Source organism: Artemia sp. Qi Xiang Cuo, chromosome 15, assembly GCF_049724085.1.
Source record: "Artemia sp. Qi Xiang Cuo chromosome 15, ASM4972408v1, whole genome shotgun sequence".
NCBI classification, from domain to species: domain Eukaryota; kingdom Metazoa; phylum Arthropoda; class Branchiopoda; order Anostraca; family Artemiidae; genus Artemia; species Artemia sp. Qi Xiang Cuo.
In genome coordinates this window covers 56756006-56781539 of record NC_142808.1, presented here as the reverse complement: position 1 = coordinate 56781539, position 25534 = coordinate 56756006, and the positions used below count along the sequence as shown (strand labels likewise).

Sequence of the window (25534 nt, the reverse complement as noted above, 5' to 3'; positions counted from 1 at the left end):
TATATATATATATATATATATATATATATATATATATATATATATATATATATATATATATATATATATATATATATATATATATATATATATATATATATATATATATATATATATATATATATATATATATATATATATATATATATATATATATATATATATATATATATATATATAGACGCTCCACCTCCAATTGGAATGGTCTCTGGTGGGATGCTACTGCTGAAAACCATTCTGCTCATTCCTTTAAAAGCTCAAACAACAAGCATTATCCTTATCAGAAATTTATATAATAAATTGACTTGTTGCTAATAAATCTTAGTGTTTATCACGATGAATCTTGTCACAAAAATTAGAAAAATAGGGTTTTACGGAGAAGTTAGGTTTTACGGAGTAAAAGAAAAACAATTACAGTTTTATATTTAAGGTTCGCAAGAATCTAAACATGGCTCTGACTCATCCGCTTGAATCCAATTATGTTTAAATATTATGTTTTGGTACTTGCGAAAGGCACTAGGCATTGCAATTTCCTTTAAAGGAGCATTTAAACAGCCCTCTAACATGTCCCAGAGCCCCGCTTGGAGCGGAAAAAAAACAAAAAAAGAGGAGACATTACTGCTACCCCTGTAAAAAGATCCTGAATAGTTTTCGGCCATGCCACTTTTAATGCCACACTTTTTGTTTCGATGGAACGCCATTTCTTCAAGAATTTTTTGAATTTCCCATAAGTTTATTTTCTAAAGATTATTTACTATTAAGACTACTTTAAATAATGACTACTAGTCTTGAATCAGCTATAAATGACAATTTTTTCTCAATTAAGTTTTTTTTCAAGTATGTTTTTTAATTTGTGGCTACTATAGGCCAAGGTTTGTTTCTTACTAGGATGTGGCTACTGCTCCAACAATGAGCCCTCTCCCTATTTGATTACGTACTACTTGTTCTTTGTCCTCCGGTAAATGGTAACAAGCAGGATTATTGAAGACTTCTATTCATCCTTCAGCGACAGCGCATGATTCACCCATCTTAACGTTCCTTCCATTATAGCCTTAGAAAGTAAAACAAAAACACCTTTTTATACAGCTTTTTGAACGAGTGCATAAGGCTTTCCTAATACAAACCCACTAGAAAGAAAACAGCAAGCCTTACTCATCCTTTTAAAACCCCCGCATTTCAAGGCTATATTTAAGTACTGTAATACTTGGCAGTAGTAAATCTCGTTGCACTTAAAAAGATGCGGTATCTTAAAGAATTAGTCTATCCCATCCATTATAGATTTTTTCAATTTGTATGGCCAAACTGTTAAGAATTGATTAGATGGCCGAATAAACGACATAAACTAAAAGCCGACACCTATTTCCCCGGAAATCATAGACAAACGACTTAACCTCTCTTGTTCTGTGCTAGAGATATTCAAATTTAATGAAAATTACATCAATAGAAAGTGTAAATTGTATTTTTTTTTTATTAAACAGAGTAAAATTTCTGTTTAAAGTTCGGGAACGGGCAGTCTCTAAAAGTATTCTAACAGACCTTGGAAAATGTTAGAAATCAGCTGAAGGAAAGAATTATTTGAGTGATTTGACAGCGTTTGGACTTTCTTGTTGTGTTGCCGGCCTTGAAAACCGTACCGGCACATGGAACGTATTATTTATGTTCTATATACACTAAATGGACATCACTTTTCCTAGCGATTAGTAAAATATTATACGTTTCTTTGTTTTTAGCAAGCTTCTCGTTAGCTTTCAAACTGTTGAAATACTTATGATATCCTATCAATTTTTACCAAAATTCTTTTGGGAGTTCACTACGGTTCTGGGAAAATCTGCTAATGACCACTTTGTCTTTGACGCTGAGGCTTGACGATGAAAATGATTGTTAAGGTATCGAATGGCCTTAATACTAAATTCTATCGAAATTACTTCTTAACAGAGAAATCTTTCACATCTTAAAAAATTGCTGCTGGAATAAGATACAATTAAATTTATTTATTCTACTGGGAGTGAAAAGTTGCAGAGTATAAACCTCAATTTGAGATCTGCTTGCCATCAATCTGGGATGTAATTTTGTTGTAGTTGTGTTCTTATTAAAGTGCCAAGGGCATCAAGATAAAAACCTTTTTCACCCCCCCCCCTTGCACCCATTTCTGATCTGTTCATACCTCAAGTTCGTGACGATCCAAGATTTTCCTTGTGGCTGTTTCAAAATTATGAAGTCTTTAAGGCAGTACCACACAGCCACACGGCTGTGTTACCAACAGCTAAAAAATAGTTAAATTTGACAACACTTTTCAACCATAGAAATTAACATTAACAATCCGATGATTCCCAAAGGAAACTAGGCTTCAAACAAGGCCGTATCCAGGATTTTTTTTTCTGAGGGGGTTTTACTCAAAGATTTTTCCGGGGGGGGGGGGGGGGTTACACAAAAAAATCTCAAAAAACGCATACCAAATTTGTTGATATTAATTTTTGTTATGTTTTTACGAGTCAAACAAACATTTCGGGGGGGGGGGGTTAGCCCCGTCCTCCTTTGGGTATGGCTTTGCCTTCAAATGAAAACTATAGCTTCATAAACTATTCGGTGCCCAGTGTTTGTGGCTTATCTTTTGATGATTTTCTACTCACCTACTTTTTTTTTATTTGGCGCCCGTTAGTACCAAAAACCACACAACTGTTTTAATCCCCTTCCACAAAAGATCCACTGTCTACCATTTTAAATTTAAATGTGTCACTATGCAATGCTATGAATAAACGGATGAAGTCAAAAATTATTTAACTTATTTCAATTGAAGCTTTGAAGTACCAAGGACAGTGAAAATAAAATCTGATGGTTCGAATAGGCGAAGTGGAAGGTTAAACAACAAAACACACCCTAAAAAAAATGTCAATTCAATATTTGACGAAAAAAATCTCTATGTTCAGTTATATGTTAAGTTTGTAGGGACCGCAAAAAAGGGTTAAAATCAACAAAGATAAGATTCAACAAATCAATAAAATCAACAACAACAGAGACTATTCAGTCTCGGACCTGTTAAGACATATTTATTCTTTAAAAGGATTAAATCCCAGTTTTGAACAGGTGTGAATTAAAAGGATTATGTTCGGACTTAATTAGAAACTAAACTTCATTTTATCCTAAACCCCAAGAATGACTAGGAGAGTATGCCCCGAATGCCACTGCAGGGCAACTTTAAACTGTTTGATATGCAACGACTGTGGATCATATTTCCACGAACAATGTGCTGGAATTGAACGTTTCCAATGGTCTAAAAGTTGGCTATGCCTAGATTGTTCTGTGAAAAAGAATAGTTTAAACAAGGATAGTCCAAAAAAGGTAATTACTTTTGCTGATACTTATTCCAGTCAACCCCAGCCTCTCCCGATTACTCCCCCTCGTCTTCTATCGGGCAATGACCTGGCAAACATTGTGATGGAAATTCGATCGCCCCCTCTAGCTCCAAACCTTCCAAGTAATAATGACCACCTCGAAGCCAACAAATCTAATGCCTCCTGCCAGACGGAAACTACTACTTGTGACAATTGTTGTTCTAATCCCCTATCGGACTTATCACTCCTTTCCCTTATAGCAATGAGATATAAATTAGAAATAATAAGCAAGGAAATATCTGCAATCATAGACCTTAGGTCACGTCCAAGTTAAACCCATCAAAAGTCCTCTGATATTAAAGAGGATCAAAATCAGGAAACTATCATTAACAAATCACACCCGTATAAATACGCAATTGTTTCCTGTAACAAAGAAGTGATGAGACAAACTTGTATTTTTCAAAAGTTCAGTTACCTTGAGGATAACATAATTAAGATTTCATGTGACCTTGAAAACATGAAGTTGAATACTAATGAATGTGAACTAAAGGTCAAGTCAATCAAGATAAGCGGTCATGAACTCACTGCACATAAGGGTGCATGCAAATTCCCCTGGAATGATACTTGCAAAAAAGGCAAAAAATGTATATATCTACTTGTTTGCAAAAGTTTTAATTTTTGGGTAGAGTGTAAAATCTCTGACTGCCAACTATTACACCAGAAAGTTTGTATTAAGTTTGAAAGTGGTCGTTGTTTTGGTTGTGACCGGATTCATTTGAATCATGGCTATGACGCATTCAAAAAACTTTTTAATAATGCCGGAAAGAGTTATCAACAACTGTCGAAATCTCTCCCTTTTATTATCACTATGAATATTGATCAGCCAAAAAATTAAATTCGCCACACCAGCCCATTGGTCCCACCAGCCCTCAAAACCGACAGGAATTCGAATTATCAAAAGCACCGAACAGACCCAATCAGAAGACCTCCAGGTTAAGTTCCAGCTCCCTCCCATTTAAATTGCCAAATCAGTCCATCTCCTCAGTCCTCTTATTTACATCAAATGAACCCAAGAGCTTACAACAAGTCTACAATAACAAATAAAGAAACCCTGGTTTTATACATTGCTGCTCCTCCTACACCTTTCCCAGAATCCTTCTAGCAAATGTAAGGTCACTGGTAAATAAAATGAAGGAATTTCAAATTAATCTTGATAAAAACCAGATAGATATTGATTGCCTTATCGAAAAATGGTCTGCAACTGAAGACCTTTGTTCCATTCCAAATTATGGTTCCCATTTTAAGCCCAGGATAGACAAAGATGGTATCCCTCTATCTCATGGTGGAGGAGTAGCTTTTTTGTCGGTCTACCCTTCCTAATCGGGTTCTTTCATTTTCCGAAATAGTGAACAACTCCAAAACCGAATTTCTATGGCTATGGACCAGGCCCAAAAACCTCCCAAAAGAAGTATCTTGCATGATTTTTTGTATTATTTATTACCCTCCGCGTAGTGGATTTAAGAAGGAGCTGACGGCATATCTGCAACTTTATACTGACAGAATTTGCTGCAAGTATCCTTATGCTGCAATTACATTGTGTGGTGATTTTAATGAGCTAAACCAAAAGTGGCTTAGCTCTGCTCTTAGCCTTGATCAAGTGGTCAAGTCGCCTACTCGCGGTGATAAAACCCTAGACTTAATTTTTACCAACATTGAAGATTACTACTGTGTCCCCAAAGTGGCCCCTCCATTAGGAGCAAATGACCATCTATGCATCTTTTGGACCCCTTTGTCTTCCTTTCACCCTAAGAAGTTGATCAGTTACTCTTAAAGACCCATTACTGACGAGAAGATTGCCCATTTCAAATTAAAACTTATTTCCAAATCTTGGGCCAATATCCTATGTCTTACCAATGGTAATGAAATGGCTTCTAAGTTTTCAGTGGAACTTTTCAGTTATATTGTGACACCTTTCCAGTGAAAAATTTTACTCGCAAATCTAACTGCAAACCGTGGATAAATAAAAAATTTTTGTACCTAATAAATGAACAAGATAAACTCTTTAAGGAAGGATTTTTCCAAGAATCTCGAAAGCTTAGAAACATCGTTGTTAGCGAAATCCGTAAAGCAAGAAAGGAGCATGGTGTGCACGTGCTCAATAAGTTATTGTATTCGGACCCTAAGAAATTCCGCAAAAGTGTCCAAGATCTCATGGGAAAGGTCTCTTCAAAATTTTTCTTACTGGACAGTAAGTGACCCAGTGGGTGCGGATGTCATAAATGATCATTTTGCTTCAATTAGTAAAATTCACCCACCACTCCAGCATATGCAGGCCAACAGCGCAGTGAGTGACATTCCTGTGATTGAAATTCATCAGACTCAACTTAAACTCAAAACTCTTGACATAAATAAGTCAGTATACCCAGGTGATATCCCTACCAAATTGATTGTGGAATGTGCCGAGCATTTAAGTGTACCTCTAACTGCTATTTTTAACCAATGTTTTGTAGATTGTATTTTTCCAGTGTGTTTTAAACGAGCTATTATATCTCCTATACCAGAAACTAAGCCCCTAAAAGTTCCCTCAGACTTAAAACCCATATCAAAAACCCCCAATTTCTCTAAAATCTTTGAAAGTTTCATATACCATTTCCTTTTTTACGATATTCATGCTAAAATCAACCCAAATCAGTTTGGCCTTAGCCCGAATCATAGCACCACGCATTGCTCAATTTATACACTTTATACTATTTTCAAACATCTTGGGTTGAATAGTTCCTACGTTGAGGCTGTTTTTGCTGATACTAGCAAAGCCTTCGATAATTTGGATCATCAGACAGTTATAGATAATGCAAGGGCTTTAGGTGCAAGAGATTTTGTTTTACGTATGTTAGCTAGCTTTTTGTCTGGCCGTGAGCAATGTGTAGTCCTCCCTAACAGGGATTCATCAGGTTTTTCCTCGATTTCCTGTGGAGCACCTCAAGGGACTAAGTTTGGTCCTTTAGCATTTTTAATAGTTTTTAATAATGTTTTACCAAGTTTTGACAACTCTTTTAAATTTGCGGATGATTTGACATTACTGAACCTTTGTCAAACATCTAATACTTTGAATTTTAGACTCGATTCACTAATTAACAATTTAAAGAATGATCTTGACAATGTTAAACTCAACTTAAGCATACCCAAAAGCAGTTTCATGTTATTCTCTTTTTTAAAAAATATACCTCCTACCAATAATTACCTTTGCATACCAAATTTAAATACTGTTAAACTGCTTGGTGTGCAGTTGGACAATGACCTTAAATGGAACTCCCACATTTACCACTTATCTAAGTCAGGTTATTTTCTCCTTAAATCTTTCTCTCTTCTCGAACGGTTCTCCATATCAATCCAAAACCTTAAAATAATTTACTGTTCTTATATAAGACCCTGTCTGGAATATGCTTGCCCCGTCTGGCACCCTGGGTTGACCAAAGACCAATGTTCTAAAATTGAAAGTATTCAAAAAAGAGCAATAAAAATTATTCTGGGGACGGCCTATACTACATACAATGAAGGTTTGGCTAGACTTGAAATTATTACATTGGAATCACGACGTCACATCCTTACCATGAACTTTGGTCTCAAGTGCCTTAATTCTGACTATCATCGACGTTTTCTCCCTCCCTTTAAAGAAAATCCCCCAACCCTTCCTAATACAAGGCGCAATGCTCTTAGAGCTCCAAATACCCAACTGGACCTGTATCCCCAAATGTTGACCATGAGATACAAAAACTCTTTTGTCCCCTATTTTGTTTCCTATTTTAATAATTGATATAGCTTTTCCCCTGACATCTGTTTTATTATTGATTCAATTTTTTGCTTTATGTTTATCACATAACATTTGTTTTGTTATGGTAATTCTGACGTGCTTATGCTAGCTTTTGTGCTATTTTAGCCAATAAATCATATTCTATTCTATTCTATAAAAATATATGACACCAAAAAGTTTAAGAAGAGTACAGCTTACCATGGAAGGGTAGATCACTTTGGGAATCAACAGTTTGGATATTTACTGAAGTAAAGCGTTATCAAATTTAACTAATTAGTTTTGCTTATCTATTTTCACGGTTTAAAGTCCAACAGTTTACAAAAATTTGAACTACTCTAAACAATCAAAGACAAATTTTTTACAATCATGGTAATCAGTCATGATCACAGTAGACAGAATATACAGTATCGACAAAGGCTATACTCTCCATTAAAAATAAGTGACACACATTTAAAACCACACAAGATTTATACTCCACCGTCGCGCACGCGCGATTCCGATGTAAACATCACGAGAAGCCTAACCTGTTCTTTTTTGTCCGGCCACTAGCAACTAAACGAAGGTGCTGACGTATATTCCCAGGGTCAGTACACGCGGTATCAAATGTGTGTCGTGTTTGGAAAAAGAAGACGCTACAGTCTACAGTGGTCATGAATCAGAACTCAGATTGACCCAGGAGCCGAAATATCTTTTTTAATGTCCCTGGTATTTAAAAATTATCTGTAGAAACCATTCATTTTATATGCACTACATTTCACTATAGGAATGGATTGCGCCCATGCACCACATAATATCATCAAAAACTGAGAGGGTAACTGACCCTATTTAGGATAAAACTGTTGTTTTGTGGCTAAAAACTACCTTGTTTCAATGCAATCTCTTTGTCTTCGGCAAATATCTAAAATCTCTGGTTCGACACGATTGCTCCAGGAAATAAACAATAAAATTCTATCTGTTATTATTCTTTACAGGAAAAATGCAAGATTTAGCTACGAGAGCTATAACTTTATTTTAGGGTTTTGTCTTATATTAAATTAAGGGTTTAATTTTTGTTAAAATTGCACAACTTTATATATATAAGATCTTTTCCACAAAGAATGGAAAATACTTTTTTTTATTAAAAAAAAAATATCGTAACTGTTATACTTATAGCTCGTATCTGGCAATTTTACAACTCGAGATAAATACAAAAAAAAAACATTTTGGGAAGCTGTTTCCAAAGGAATAATCAAATAGATAATTTAGATCAAGAAGGTCGAGAGGGGACTAAACATCTGTTTCCCAGCTGATCCTCCCTGGAGAAAAAGTTAACAAACGGCCTTAGGCCATTAATTAATTAATTAATTAATTTAAAAAAAAAAAAAAAAAAAAAAAAAAAAAAAAAACATACGACCTTCAGGTGAAACAGTTGTGTAGAAACTTAAGTGTTTCCTTAATCTTCCTAAGTTCGAAATCTAATGCATTAAGCTTCCTTAAGTTTAAAACTTAACTGTTAAATGTTTCCACCTAACCAATAGAACGATTTGATATTATTTACACTTTCCTTAGCACTTTAATATTTGACAGGAAGCAGTAGATCTAGGGTATAAAGTAGCAGTAGTAGTAGTAGAGAAAGTAGTAGATCAGAAGGTCACCAAGACTGGCCAAGACTGAGCTTTCGTAGAGTTGATATTTGATTGATTCCAGATGGTTTGTCGAGAAAACGATCTTCGTCTTACACTATCTTAAACCTGTCATCCCGTTATTTTTAATACCCTAGAAGTTAGACAAGAGTAGAAATAGCAGCTTGAAATATCTTACTGGGTTTCCATTTTTGGCTGAACAGCTGCCCTACATAACAAGACCCTAAGTATAATAAAGTGCATATGGTGTGCAACTCTTTATTGAACCAATTGTACCATAAAATAGAGATGGAAAATAGAAAGCTTGCTTTACGTCTCCTTGGGCCTAGAAGAGTGAAACAAATTAACATGTATAACAACAAAATAAATGAGATTAACGTGAAAAGTGGAAAAAAGGTATATAAGTAAAATTAAAACCACTTTTTGAGTGATTTCAAAAGTGATTCAGGCTTTCCATTTTAAAGATTATTTTTTGACATTTTCATTACTTTATAGAATTAAGTTTATCTCTTATTATCTTGGTTTTCTATTGTGAATGCTTGCAAATAACCTAATCGTAATCTAAAAAGGCCTAGATACAAAAATATTTTATCCAAATTTTTATATTAACATAAAAATATTTTTATTTCTCGGCAAATTTTTCAAGTACGTCTGCAATATTTTTTTGTTCTTACAGATCCTTTTTATTAAACATGTCTTAACCTGGTAGAATCTATTTATACTTTCTTAGCGTGCCGTTTTATCCCAAAACAAAAAATATAATCATCATTATTCTATCATTCATGGATCCCATACTGCCACCTTATGACAAAAGTAACCTTAACTTGTCTAGAGGTTAACATTAGTCAAAAGGTCGGTTTTAAGTATTCTCATAAAATTTACAGCCTAAAAAAGCCAAAAATTTTATTTGGTCTTTTTTTAACATATCGACCATGAGACACCAAGAAACACACATAAACAATGCAATAAAACCTATACAAAACATAAACCTTATGCAATAAAGAACTCGAGCTTTTGTAACATCAGAATGCGAAATTTCAGAATTATATGACCAATAGGCATCCTCAGCGAAATTAAAAAAAAAACAACTTAAAAACGATAAAAAAGAACTTTTTAGAAAAATTTCATGAATTTATTTTCAAAATTTATTGCTTATCTAATAATTATATTTTGTTGCTACTATATTGAATTTTCCATGGCGTAATATAAGCTACTATAACTTGAATCTTTAATTAGTTAGATAATTAATTTAGCTGAATAATAACAATCATAACGATAAATGTATGTCTAAAAATTATCGGGGAATACAACATTTAAAAATTACTAAAAAATTATCACAATGATCAAACAGTTCGCGGTAAAGAGTTGTAAGTAAGGAGCGATGCGGCTCAATAGCAACCAAAACTCTAAGAAACAGAGTCTTGGATAATAAAACATATACCAAAAGAATTGCATGTTGATGCTTATTCAAAATATATAAAATTCATCAAGTTTAATGTTACCGATCAAAAGTTACGAGCCTAAGAAAAACTGCCCAATTTTTGAAAAGGCGGGGAAATATCCCTAAAACACCAAGGGATCTTAATGAAAATCATGCTATCAGATTCAGTATATCAGATAACCCTACTGTAGAGGTTTTCGTTAGGGAGGGATATTTTCCATGGAAGGGGAGTCGGATTTCCCAGCATCAAGGCGGCACACTTGTGCCTCTATAAAGAGGCGACCCACCACAATGTTAAGCGATTTCAGGTCCTAGAGGTCGCAGAGAGACGACGTGATTGCATTTTGTAGCCCAAGCTCAAACTAAGAAACGTGCAAAATTTCATCCTCCTCCGACTTTATCTTCATGGGGTAAACTGGGCCGGATATTTCGACCCTCCCACCACAGCCCCCCTTTAACGTCGTCCGATTCGGCTGAAATTTAAAGGTTAAGTTTTCCTAGGGCCCGGGAGCTTATCCTCAAAATTTTAGCTCAATCCAATAACTCCTTCCCTGTTTTCAAAAAACCAAATCTAGCCACTTAAAGTTCATGTCTCTTTTTTTTTTTTGTTATCCACCCCTACAGGCCACAGTTGGCAACTGATCCGGGTGAATGAGGAATCATTCGAAGCAGAATTCGACCTGTTAGGGCCTTTTGATATTTTCAGACCGAAAAAATTATCCCCCGAATTTACGAAAAACCTCGTTTTCCTATAAGAGCCCGCAAGCCCGCAAGCTGTCAAATCAGCTAACAGTTAGTCAAGCAATAATAAGTAATAAACTGTACAAAAACGTGCAGAAATTACTTGAAAAAAACTACGTTTTCTAAAGAGTTAAAGAGGCTGAGTTACAAGGCCGAACCTTAAAACGTACAGGGATTAGGAGGCACAGTTGGGGGGCTGCCGCCCCCAAACCCCCGCTTTCGCAGCCTTTAAATAAAAAAAAAAAGTTTTTTAAACTGAAAGTAAGGACCGACATTAAATCTTAAAACGAACAGAAATTATTCCGTATATGAAAGGGGCTGTGCCCTCCTCAACGCCTCGCTCTTTACGCTAAAGTTTGACTTTCTCACAACTATTTTTTTTTAACAATAAAAACTTTAGCGTAAAGAGCGAGGCGTTGAGGCGGGCACCGCCCCTTTCATATACGGAATACTTTCTGTTCGTTTTAAGATTTAATGTCGCTCCTTACTTTCAGTTTAAAAAACTTCTTTTTTTAAAGGCTGCGAAAGCGGGGAGTTTGGGGGCGGTAGCCCCCAACTGTGCCTCCTAATCCCTGTACGTTTTAAGGTTCGACCTTGTAACTCAGCCTCTTTAACTCTTTAGAAAACGTAGTTTTTTTCAAATAATTATTTAAAAGACGATCAGAAATTAGACATAAAAGAAGCTTTTTCAACTGAAAGTAAGGAGCAACATTAAAACTTAAAACAAACTGAAATTATTACATATATGAGCGGGGTTGCCACCCCACCCCCCTTCAATACCTCGCTATTTAACCGTTTCGCCCTGGAGCCCGTCAAATGACGTGTGGCTAATTTTTGTTCACCAGATGCTATCTAATGTGAAAAGTAGTAACTAAAACCATGCTCTTTGTATTCCCGAGATATCTACCAATATATTGATGTATCACACGTGTTGTTCGGAATATTGCAGTGGACGAAAATTTAATTAGAAAAAAAGTGGGAAAAAGTCTGTAAGAGGTGGGTATTTTCTAGTTAGAAATTCAAGTAGGCATATCATTTATTTGTCTACTTTTGTAATATCATTTAAAACTAGATAGCCGAAACTAATCAATGAGAGTTCTATTTAGTGACTAGCACCATCTAGTGGGCTTTCAGAATTTTCACAAGTCACCGTACGTCAAATGACAAGACTGGGACTCTCAGACTGAGGGGCTTACTCCTGTCGAATACTTCTACAAGCATATTCCGCTTGATTTTTTTGAGACTATGGCTGAAAAGACGGACTTGTACCATATGAAGGAACACGTTAAAACTATAGCAGTCAGAGGCAAAAGTCTGGCCCAAGAGATACGCCAAATTGTTGGTATCTCAATCCTTATGGGACCCCTGAATGGTCCGCAGATAAAACTTTACTGGAACAAAATTTACTATCTTCCCATAGTCAGAAGAACACTTCCAAAAGATCGATACCATAAATTACGGAATCATCTCCACTTTGCGTCCGAAAAGGACAGGAACGAAAATGATGCGTTAGGCGGTGTTTGGGCCTTGAAAGGGAGGAAAACCTATGTATAGACGAGTAGATGATCCCCTTCAAAGGCCAGAGGGGGATGAAGCAATATATAAAGTCAAAGCCAAGATCGTGGGGGCTGAAAAACTTAGTTCTCTGTGGTTCTTCCATTGTTCTTAGTCTGCTGGAGAAAATCGACAAGCATGTATATCACAAAGTGTATTTCTACAACTACTTTACAACATCACCATTGCTTGAAAGTTGACTGCAAATGTCTTCTTGGTTGCTGGAACTATTAGACAGGAGAGGATAGTCAAAGGTAAGCTTACAGATGAAAAGTATTTTAGTAAGAAAGGATAATGATCATGGGACGAAGTTAGCGCAATTGAAAAGGGACTTTTCCTTGTGCGTTGATTTGACAATAGCGCAGAAAACATGGCGTCGAAACATTGCGATGCAGGTGCAGGTGGAGTAGTGAAAAGATGGAGTAACGAGAACAAGGAGAAGGTTGATGTGAAAAGACCTGACGTTATTGGTCACTATAACCGCAACATGGGAGGAGTGGACAGGCTGCATCATCTCGTCACCTTGTTTGTAATTGAAGCAAAGACAAAAAAGTGGACTAGTGTCACTTTTCGAGTTACGGAACGAAATTGCAGAAGCACTGCTGAAGTGTGAATATGAGGAGCAGATTTCTAAACGAAGAGCTGGTCGTCCTCACCAGCAACAAGATGCCGAGAATTCTCCGGCTCCTTCGCCGTCCCGACGTGCTGTACGATCAACTTACACGATCGAAAGCGTCCGGTATGACCGAGTAAATCACTTTTCTGTGTATTTAGAAGGTCGGGAAGCCCAATGCCGCTATAAAAAGTGTCCAAAACAAAAAAAAATTGTTTCATGAATTCGTTGTGAGAAATGTGAAGTTGTGCTATGTCTGAACGAAGACAGAAATTGCGTCAAGATTTACCATGTTCACTGGGTTTGAAACTTGACTTTGTGCATATGTTTTGTGCCTTTTTTTTATATTTTTCGTATAAACGAAGCTGTCTTGCTGGTATACCCTTCTAGTCCCATTACTGTCATTTTACACGGATCGATATTTCTAAGAATATGTGCCCCAACGGTTTTCTAACACAGCCATAAGTTTCTAAGGTCGAAATGAGCCCTATACTAGAAAATCAGAATTTTCCTGTACAGGAAAAAAATTCAGGGCTGAAAGGGTTAAGCTAAAGTTTTTTAGAACTTTAAAAAGGCTTATTATTCTAATTAAACGGCTCTTGTTTTTCAAGAGTCTTAATTAATTATTTGGACAAAAAGTCTAACTTACAGCATTCTCATGTGGCACTTCTAAATTTGCATGGCAATGAGTTATTTAAAAATATTTGTTGTAAATTTAAAAAATTCCACATGCAATATTATCCCTTTTTTTCAATTTAAGGGCATATTGGTTCTTATCCTTTGGTTGCGCCAAAAACTTGAAACAATGTCTCCACGAAACATCTTTAAAATTGCATACTAATAAAAAATTTTAGGAATCTTTTATTGCATCTTTAGTAAGCTGCTTTGAAATTCATCAAAAATACAACCAATACCAAAATCAGTCAAAGGTTGCTTTTCAACTTTTCAGGTTAGGTTGAACACCTGATACATTATTAAAACCGGACACTTTTAATGATGTATACAGGTGAATTATTTCGAAATTTTTGCTGTAATTCCAATAAAGTTGTGCAACCTGCATAGGTAGTAGCATTTTTTTTTCCAGTTTAAAGGGCCTTTGGTGGCGTTTTAGTTCGCATCCTTGGTTAGCACCTAAATTTCAACACAGAATTCCCAGAGGAAAAATCAAAGAAAGGAGAACTTTCAAAAACCATTCCACCTGTAGGATAAGATGGTCATATCCAAAACCATTTAGACCTCTCAGAGCTCAGTAGTATTTCTCCTTTTCTATCTAAGGGCATACTGAAGGCGTATTGGTTCTTATCCTTGGGTTGCGCCAAAGACTTGAAACAATGTTTCCATGAGACATCTTTAAAATTGCATACTAATAAAATATTTTGAAATCTTTTATTGCATCTTTAGTAGGCTGCTTTGAAATTCATCAAACATACAACCAATACCAAAATCAGTCAAAAAAGGTTGTTTTTCAGATTCTCAGGTTAGGTTGAATACCTGATACATCATTAAAATCTGACACTTTTAATGATGTATACAGGTGAATTATTTCGAAATTTTTGCTGTAATTCCAATAAAGTTGTGCAACCTGCATAGGTAGTAGCATTTTTTCTTCCAGTTTAAAGGCCCTTTGATGGCGTTTTAGGTTGCATCCTTGGTTAGCACCTAAATTTCGACACAGAATTCCCACAGTAAAAATAAAAGAAAGGAGAACTTACAAAAACCATTCCACCTGTAGGATAAGATGGTCATATCCAAAACCATTTAGAGCTCTCAGAGCTCAGTAGTGTTTCTTCTTTTCTATCTAAGGGCATACTGAAGGCGTATTGGTTCTTATCCTTGGGTTGCGCCAAAGACTTGAAACAATGTTTCCATGAGACATCTTTAAAATTGCATACTAATAAAATATTTTGAAATCTTTTATTGTATCTTTAGTAAGCTGCTTTGAAATTCCCAAACATACAACCAATACTAAAATCAGTCACAAAAGGTTGCTTTTCAACTTCTCAGGTTAGGTTGAACACCTGATACATTATTAAAATCTGACACTTTTAATGATGCATACAGGTGAATTATTTCGCAATTTTTGCTGTAATTTTGATAAAATTATGCAACCTGCGTAGGTAGTAGTATTTCTTTCTTTCAGTTTAAATGTTCTTTGATTGCGTTTTAGGTCGCATCCTTGGTTCGCACCTAAATTTCGACACAGAATTCTCACAGGAAAAATAAAAGAAAGGAGAACTTACAAGGACCATTCCACCTGTAGGATAAGATGATCATATCCAAAACCATTTAGAGCTCTCAGAGCACGTTCTGCATCCTCTTTCTTCTTGTAACTCACAAAAGCCAAACCACGAGATTTGCCAGTGGACTACAAAAAATTACATTTAAGTACATTGAATTACAATATGTACAACCAGCCTATAACTTTTAACCACTTATTTTACTTATAACCTACACAACACATGTAACAAGAGAGTTAAGGAGAAGACATAAAGAGTTAAGTAAAAAATTGTATTGAATAGCTTACAATCAAGGCCGTATTCAGGGGAGGGATTAGTGCCCCCCCCCCCCCCGAAATTTTTGTTCAATTCGTAAAAACGTAATGTTTAACACATTTTTTATACATTTTAAAAGTTTTTTTGCACACCCCCCCCCCCCGAACTAAAATCCTAGATACGGCCCTACTTGCAATACAGACACGGATAACATAAACTTTAATCAAACCAATGTAGAGATAAGCGTGTCCTGTGTGCTAATAGCATCCTAGAAGGATACTTATTCCATCTACGAGCTGAGACATTGCATTGAGTTGAGATTGCTGAGGTCTTTCAAAGAGACATGTTTTAGGTTTGGTAAACTATTATTATTCTCACCAACGAACATCTTGTATACTTATTGTCAGGTCTGAGAACTTAACTTCTCCACATGCTGACCAATGCTCTGCGTAGCGCAGGTACCAATCTCCAGATTCTCTGCCTTCGGCTGAGAGTGCAATACGTGGTTGGGGGCAAACCATCCAACGCTTCCCGTTTTTTACCCCCAGAATTCTCCAGAGTAGAGTAGAATATTTTTATTTATAACACATACATAAATAAATGTCATAAAACAGCGCACATGCCTGGTGGCATACTTTAGCGCTGAAAATATTGCCAACGAAAATACACAGCCATTTTCTAACTAAATTTTACAACAACGAAAAAGAAAACCCGAATGAACAAAATGTTTAGTTTGTCATAACATATGTTTTCATCAGTCTTGGAATATTTCACTTTTTACTGCATTCTCGAACTGAGGTTGGAACTCAGCTCCAGATTTTAGGGCCAACGGGAAGAATGCCGAAAGCCGCCCTCGATGTCGGCCAAGTTTCACACGAAACTTCTGTACGGTGTGTAGTAGGATAATTATGAAATTGAGAATTAGTTTGAAAAATGCCAGAGAAATTTACAGGTAATTTACTATATTGATAATCGTGACAAATACTAGAGATAAAAATTAAATGAAGTTGGTCCAAAGAGAAAATTCCTGAAGTCCCATATAGGTGTCTAACTGAAGTTCTGCAATCAACATTAAAAATAATCCTCATTGCTTTATTCTGAAGTATTTGGAGAGATTTCAAACAGACGAAAAGGTAGATGCCCAAACCGAAATGCAATAAAGAAAATATGGGTGACGAAAGAATAATAAATAGATTTTAGAATAGCTTTAGGAAAGTAATGACGAAGATAAGTTAGGTCGCCAATATTTCGGGAAATTTTTAACAACTGTGTTTTTACATGATTATGAAACAACAAATTTTCATCTAAAATAATCCCAAGATATTTGAACTGATCCACCAGTTTTAACTCAATACCATTCAAAAAAAGAGAGAAGGTATCTGACACTACTGATCCAGTTCGCGAAAATAACATATATTGCCATATTTTTTTCATTAAGAGCTGGAAAATTCCTTAAATACCAATCAGATACAGTTAGTAACGTACTTTCGAGGTTCTGGAAAAGAACTGATAGGTCCCAGTGAGAAGCAAAAATTACTACATCATCAGCAAACATTATAATTTTACAAAGAGGCAAAACTTCTGGCAAATCTTTTATAAAAAGAAGAAATAGAATAGGCCCAAGGACAGAGCCCTGAGGCACTCCGTAATTAATTGGAAAAGTTTTGGAACGGAGATCACGAGATTTATCAACACAATCTAGTCGTCTCCCAGAAAGGTAAGATGAAAAAAATTTAACAGCTTGTGTTGAAAACCCATAAGACTTGAGTTTAAAAAGAAACAACAAATGATTTATGGTGTCGAATGCCTTGGCAACATCAAGAAAAATCGTCAACGCGTGTTGACCATCATCTAGTGAATCATTAATGTTTGGTAAAAGCTCATTAATTACCAGTTCAGTTGACTTTCATTTTATAAAACCGTATTGAGATGTGTGTCAAATCTCACTATCAAATAAATATTTTTGTAAATGACTGTTTGCAAGTTTTTCAAAAATTGTGCTGAAAATTGAAAGTAGAGAAATGCCTCTATAATCTGAAGGGTCAGTTGAACTCCCAACTGTAGGTAATGCTATAACATTTGCTTTTTTTAAAAGCTCAGGAAAAACCCCATGCATAAGTGAGAGATTAAAAATATGTGCCAACAAAGGTGAAATGCTTGACGCTATTTGCTTTACGGTTTGAGCCGAAAATCCAAATTCTTCCCTAGAAAAACTCCGTTTAAGCTTCAGAATAACTTTTTCAATCTCATGAGGCTTAATCTCAGAAAAAGAAAACAAATTTTCTGCATGTTGCTCATTAACTGGAACAGAAGGGGGATTCAATTCCATATTCATAGTCGATTTAAGTCTAGAACCAATATTACTGAAATAATCTCCAAAAGCATTTAGAATTTCATTCGGCTTTGTAACATTTTATCCATTTAAAACAAGGCAATTAACACTAGTACTTTTTTTTAACACTAGAGGACGTATCTTGTCATTTATCAATTGCCATGTTTTTCTCATATCCGATTTATAATCCAAAAATTTCTCATTATAATATTTTCTCTTCTCATGTCTTATAATTGAATTTAGCTTATTCCTATAAACTCTGAATTCTTCAAACGACTCATTTTCAGTTTTTCGGTGGAAGAGGGGTTCCTAAATTTCTACCCAAATATAACCTAATTTCTACCCTAAATTTCTAAACCCTAAATTTTCTAAATTTAAAAACCCTAAATTTCTACCAAGATTATATCCAAACAAGTCTTATTTGTACACAATGCGTTTTATGTGACAAACATATCCAAAACATAAATATCACTGAAATTTATGCCTAAATGTATACACCAGATGTCTACAACTACTAACTTTGCTCAATAATTAATTAGTCTTCATTTCAATAGAAACAGTCTTAAACCGTACAACCGTTAAGGGATTAAAAGCACTACATTAGGCACATTAGCTTTAAAAGAAAAGAATGACAGTAGTTTTTAAGCTATTTGACTTAAAACAGGAAATGAAGGTTGGGTTAATAGATAATACGATTATGACCATCGAAAAAAAACAGATAGGATGGAGGTTATGGGATAATTTTGACAGATAAAATGGTGACGAGGGGACAGGTCATACCTGACAGTTCCCCCCTCCCTTTTTTCGTACATTAATTTTCAAAAATGGAATAATCAAATTAATATATTAAAAAGCAACCTATTTAATTTCGGAGACCACACTGCCTTTCCATGACGATAAAATAAAAGTTCAAAATAGGGATAAAATCCTTTTTAATAGACAGTGTAGTGAAATTCACAAAAATACCAGATATTTCGGTCACATATGCAGTGACCGTCATCAGTAGTAAAACTAAACTAAAATAATTTAAAACAAAAGTTTATATACGAAATCAAATAAAACTACATATTGTTTAATTCTCTAATTCTTTTCAAAGCAAAGACGGAAGCTAGCTTCTTTGATCGTCTTGTATTCGGTTCATTAGCAAGATTCATTATATGGGACATACTAACCAGAATTTGGAAATGAGATTATTACAGCATAAAGATTATATTTCTTTGGCTTTAAAGCAAGATTCTAAGTCTGAAGATTTTACTTCAGCCCTTTCAAAACATATTTTCAATTTTCCAGACCATTTTATTTTGTTCGATAATGTCTCTTTGATTTCTAGCGATCGGGGTTTAAAGCAAAATTTTCCTGAAACTCTTGAAATAAAGAAAATCTTATTCAAGAATATTGCTTTGAATCGGGATACAGGTGAATTTGGGCTGAACTCTATCTATGATAATTTATTAAAATCTGACAGAGCAAAGTTCAATTCACCCAATGTAGTTGACCTCTATCCAAATGTTATATCATTGAACGCTAGGAGGTTTTAATCCAAAAATTTCCAGAGGGGGTTGTAATCCATTTTTTTTTTTTTTTTGGGGGGGGGGGGGTTACACAAAAAACCTCAAAAACGCATACAAAATTTGTTTATATCCATTTTTGTTACATTTTTACGAGTCAGACAAACATTTGGGGGGAGGGGTCAAAACCCCTACCCCCCCCCCCTGGATACCGCCTTGGTACTTGATATAGTTTATTATATGAATTTGTGATGTTTGCCCGAGAAACAGTATGATACCATCAGTATGACGTCGTATTGCTAAATTTATCTTCCATAGAAGATAAATTCAGCAACATTTCATTTTTAATTAGAAAAAAAGAAGATTGCACCACCTTTATTAAAAATTTAACGCAATATTAAAGAAGTCTAGACATTTAGTGAACCTTCTAAGTTAATGGACCGGTTAACTGCGACCCGAAAGTTATAATTTTGTTCGATATAAATACATTTGTTTTAATTCTAATACTTTAGTAATTCTACTGATGATGATGACTGACTATGTCATCGAAATAATTAGAGCTTATGTGTATTTTTGTCTCACTGTCTAATAAAAGGACGACCTGTCCCTATTTGGAACTCTTATTTATTTCGTCACAGAAAAGGCAGTGTGGTCTTTTGAAAACATTCCAAGGTCAGTTGATAACACCCTCATCATTCCCTGACATTTCCGAAATAATACTCTAAGTCATTCCTGAGATACGCCCAGAAAGCACAAAGGTAAATCTCTACAAATTACATCAGAGTAAAAACTTCAGTTTCAAACTAAGCTAGCTTTGTAATAGCTGGCTTAGTCAATCATTAAATAAAAAAATAAGTTATTTTTTAACGGAAAGTAAGGAGCGACATTAAGGAGCTGGCTTAGTCAATCATTAAATAAAAAAATAAGTTTTTTTAACTGACAGTATGGAGCGACGTTAAAACTTAAAACAAACAGAAATTATTCCTTATATGAAAGGGGCTGTCACTCCTCAACGCCCCGTTCTTTACGCTAAAGTTTGACTTTTTCTCACCACTCTACTCTTTAAAACAATAAAAAAAACTTTAGCGTAAAGAGCGGGGCGTTGAGGAGGGGACAGTACCTTTCATATACGGAATAATTTCTGTTCGTTTTAAGTTTTAATGTCACTCCTTACTTTCAGTTAAAAATTTGCATATTAGTTCTATTTTTTTAAACTAATAATAACCTATAATAACCTAAGTTTGATTTTTTTTTCATTTATTTAGGAGTGACTCCTGAATCAGAAAGCCTGTTTAATTACAATAATAAAATACTTTAATACTTTTATTCAAACAGTTCGTTATCACGAACTGTTTGAAAAAATTAATCAAACCTAGCCAGGGGCATATTCATTTTTTTTGGGGGGGGGCGATAACAAAACTTTACAAAACGCATAAAAAATATAGTATATGCATCTTTGTCACTTTTTTACAAGTTGGACAAAAATTTTGAGGGTGGAGGGGCTCAAAAGTAAAGGTTGGTGGTAAAGTAAAGCAAAGTGCTTTTGGAAATGATATAAGTAAGTATTTTAGAATTTTTGAATGTTGTTTTCGGAATTCCTTCTCAATAGCCCCATCTGTATATTGATACCCCTTTTTCTTTAATTTGACTAAGCTGGCTTATGCTGAACTATTACCGGCTCCGGTTCTGAACCGGAACCGGTTCAGTCTACACGTATCTTTAGAGGTCTCAATGTTTCGCTGATCGATTATGCCCTCGACATTTTGAACGCGAGTAGAACACTTGTAGGCATCGAAGAGACTTTCCGTCTTTTGAGTAAGGAGTATGGTAACATAGGTCTTTCTTTCAATCCCCAGAAGAGTGAAGTTCTCGTATTTAATAGCCGCGTTAAAGATAGTGTACCAGTTGATTTTATTTTCGGAATTTATACGATTAACTCTTCGTCTAAGATTATGTGCCTCGGCCTTCCAATTTGTAGCGATCTTAAAAAAAAACCCGCGATTGCCTTGTTTCGTTGTTCGCTGTAAAGACACGCAGAGCTTATGTAATTCTCGTTTCAATGAAGTGCCACTTTAACCATTTTCTACTTGCAAGGGTGTATAACGCTTTTGGTTTGCCACATTTACTAGTCCTATCTCCGTTTTTGGAAAATATTTACCTCGTCTGATCGCCGCAGCATTCGGTCTATTTTCTACAGATATGGCAAGTATCTGCTTCGTCTTCCAGATTGGATGAGGAATTCGAATATATCTCTGAAGTATGGTATTGCCGACCCCGTTACAGCTGTACTGAATCGCCGTGTTCGATTTGCAAAGGCGTTTGAACCAAGCCTCTCTTCATTATGTGTCGCAATAACTTAAATTTGTCTTTTTGTTTGTCGTAGGAATGTTCTTAATCTTGTTTTTCTGTAGTTGAGTTTTCTTCGGATATTTTGTTATTATTTGATGTTCCTTTTTTTTCTTTTCTTATACTCCATTTACAACATTTTGTAGGTTTAATAATGGGTAATAAAATAATAATAATTACTAAAGCAAGAGAAATTGCAATATGGGTAATAGCTGCAGATCCAACAGAGATTTCAAAAGCCAATTAGTATCTTCATGGTTATAATGATAGCAGCAACCTAGCGAAGAACAACTGAAACTATTGACGAATACTCACTTTCTCTTTCACTAAAAATAGCCTACTAATATCTCCAAATCTACCAAATAGTTCCTGCACGTCTGAGTCGGTGGCATTTTCAGATAGACTAGTCACCTTCAATGTATTGGGATTGTCATTCTCTGAAAAGAATAAAACAAGAGTTACTTCCCAATCCATGATAAAAAAAAATTAAGTTATTTAGTTAAAATGAATCTGTCACAAGCCATGATTGGCAGAATCCACATTTCCGTCAGCTGAAATTTGAGACCTTTGATTAGGAAAAAAAAATCATATCCAAACAAGATACGTTTTATGCTAAACAGTTTTGTTTAGACAGTGAAAAAAAAAAAACTAATATGTATTGCAGCTTAATACCATCTAGATTTGACGCTTTACTTGAATGCGCTGATTGAGATATATTACAAATATCGTGATTAATGTATTATTATCAGGGGCGGATTCAGGGTTTTTTTAGGGGGAGGGGGGGCAAAATAGGTTGATCCTATAAAAATCTTTTAGGGGGGGGGGGAGCAAAATAGGTCGATCCGATAAACCTGCCTTTGGAGCAAGTTTAATTAACGCTAAACTTGGGTTAATTAAGTAAATTACAGTACTTTAGACTACACTAGGGGGAGGCGCGCGCCCTCCTCACCCCTCCTGGATCCGCCACTGATTATTATATCTTTAGTACTATGGGACCAAGTTTCGCTCAGTGAATAAATTTTAGTCATAAAAGCGGTGTCTGGTGTATATGTCTCTATGTGCCTTTTTTTTTTTTACCTGATCATGTTTTAAGAAGTGTTGCTGCTGTTTACATTACAACCATAGTTTTATTTTTGTCCATCTCTGCTAGTGATAATATATAACTTCATTCATTGTTTTTAGCTGTTTGACAATATAATAAATTTTGGCAACAGTTCACACAGAGGCACCTCAGAACTTATATTGCGTTCTAAGCATCAAACGAGTTTCCTTAATAGAAGAAATAGCTAAACCTGGGCCTGTCACTAATTAAATGTCTGGGGAGTGAATTTTGTTTGAAGCAATATTTACAATATGAAATTAAATATTAGTAAACTTAAATTTTTGTTTATTTTATTTGCAAAAATACATAGCAAAATCTGTTAGAATTCGGTGTATCTCGTTGTCAAGACTCGCTCTGACTTGCTCTGTTGTGGGTTTTGAAATTCAACCCATTTTTCCCTACAAGTATAAAAAAAAAAAAAAAAAAAAAAAAAAAAAAAAAAAAAATGAAAGAACAATTAAGAAGAAGAGAAAAATGGGACAAAAACGACATACAGCAAAAATCTATAGAAATCGGATAAATATTAAAAAAAAAACTGGGGATAGTGCGAAAAAAAATAAAAAAGTAGCAACGTCAGTGATAAAACTAATATAGCGTCTTAAAAGCAGCGGGAAATAAATAAAATAACGAAAATAAAATAAACAACATAAAAACAAGACGAAATAAATGAAACAATAAAAGAGTGAATAAGCCCTTGTTTATGTTCTTGATATTCCTGGAACAATACAATACTTTCCTCTACGATACTAGGAAAGGTGCAAGGAAAGGGTTAGGCAAAAAAGGTATATAGAGTGGAAAATGATAAGTTTTTAAGGCTCATTTTTGGAACCCCGCCCCAACACCTCCCCATTCCCGCAGAAAAATGTTGATGATCTTTTTGACCAAGAAAATGATCCTTGAACATTTCATGCCACTAGACTCCCAAGATCCGACAAGCCCCCCCCCCTTTTTTTCCACTATAATATATACCTGTAAAGAACTGACAATCGGCATAATTTAAAGCCCTTACCCCAGGAGCTATTGAGGTTCTATCATCGTTGGATGCAAGCTTATTGACATTTTCAACTATTTTGAACAAAACGGGAACTTCGAAATATGGATCAGATGTCCTAAGAGGTTACAAAAGGACCAGAGATTAAAAAAAGTTCTAGAACAGGGGCAGGCTGCTTATCAATTACTTTTTACTTTTACTAAAAAGTACTAGTCAATTTCCGATCGAGTGAGCATCCTCCGAAGTTTCTACGACCACAAGTGGGGGAGGGGTTGAGGATAGGGCATACCCCCTCCTAGTTTAAAAAAAAATGTCTGGTCTGGAAATGTCCCTTACCCCACGAGCTCTGGAGGTTATATCATCGATGAATGCAAGCTTATTGATATTTTCAACTATTCTGAACAAGAAGGGAGCCTCGAAATATGGATCAGATGTCCTAAGAGGCATTGCTCCCTCCTTCCGCCTACAAAATAGTCCACTATACCTCATTCATAATAGCTTATGTACCCTTATACATCAATGCACAGTTTTACAAAAATGTGGTTCAAATTAGTTTAATTAATGGAACTTTAAAATAAATGTCAAACATACCTCTTCTACCCGAGGGCATGCTTTCTCCCTTCCTAACAGTGGCACCTTCTCTTCTATTCGGTGGGATATACTCATTGGTCGCCCCTTCTCTCCCTCCAAGAGCTGCAGCCGCAGAAGGTTTTCTCTCCTCCTAGAAATAGAAAAAGCCTTGCCTTAATCGATGAGTCATCATATTCGAGCATTTAAGTTCACAACTCAACCCAAGGAGAAGTAGATCCAGTCAACTCTCATCCACTCTTCTTTTTAGGAAATTAATGAGATGAAAGTGGCAATTTTGCCATATTTAGCGCATGAAACAGATAGTTTTCTTTAAAGATCAATTTTGAGGTATTCAGACAATTTTTGAGAGTATTAGTTTTTTTTTGTACTATAAATACCAGAGTTTCACATTTTGTTCACCCTTGTAAGACCTTGACGTTGAATCGATCTTGGAAGAAAGCCATTCCTCATTTAATTATAGTCCGAGAATATTGGCCAAATAAGGTGTGGTAGATAGCTTCGTTAAACTGTTCATTCCTCAACACTGAGGTAATTGGAACACATTTCCAGAGCAGGGAATTTCTCCTCCCGGCCCACAATGTAGTAGGTAGTCAACTACCAAAAGAGAAAGGCCAAAAGGTCATCATTTCCACTCCAAGTCAGGGCAAGGTGCCAGAGGAGTTTTATACCACCCATTGTTTCTAATGTAGTCTTCTCAGACTTATCCATCTATCGATCTTCATCAAACTTTACTTATAGTCAATAACCCATGTTCCCAATAGCTTAACATAAATATGAGGTAAATTATGAACAAATTGAGAATAAGTGAGCCTAAGCTAGCTTAAAACCAACTTAAAATTACTAGGAAAAGGAAACACATTCATCATTTCATTTATGGGCTGATTAATTTAGAAAATACATCTTTTTGGGTATTAGCTGCAGACAATATCGATGAACAGGTTAGTGAAGACGTTTTGGATATCAAAAAACTCAATAGAATAGGATTAGATAACAATAACTTCACAAATTATCAAGATAACTCAAAAAAGGAGCAGACGCGAGGAAATTTTTCCGCCAGT

At 35.2% G+C, this 25534-nt stretch overlaps 1 protein-coding gene across 1 annotated transcript in view; it reads right to left on the bottom strand.

The window, feature by feature from the left end:
• Positions 1 to 9009: 9009 nt before the first annotated feature.
• Positions 9010 to 25534, bottom strand: part of LOC148943889 (eukaryotic translation initiation factor 3 subunit G-like) — a 46755-nt gene continuing 30230 nt past the window's right edge. Inside the window, exons 5-8 of the mRNA XM_089101795.1 lie at positions 24477 to 24606; positions 22108 to 22229; positions 15355 to 15479; positions 9010 to 9090 (exon numbers count right to left, since the gene is read on the bottom strand). Of these exons, the coding sequence (XP_088957921.1) occupies positions 9075 to 9090; positions 15355 to 15479; positions 22108 to 22229; positions 24477 to 24606 (393 nt within the window). The 3' untranslated portion in view covers positions 9010 to 9074. The remainder of the gene's footprint in view (positions 9091 to 15354; positions 15480 to 22107; positions 22230 to 24476; positions 24607 to 25534) is intronic.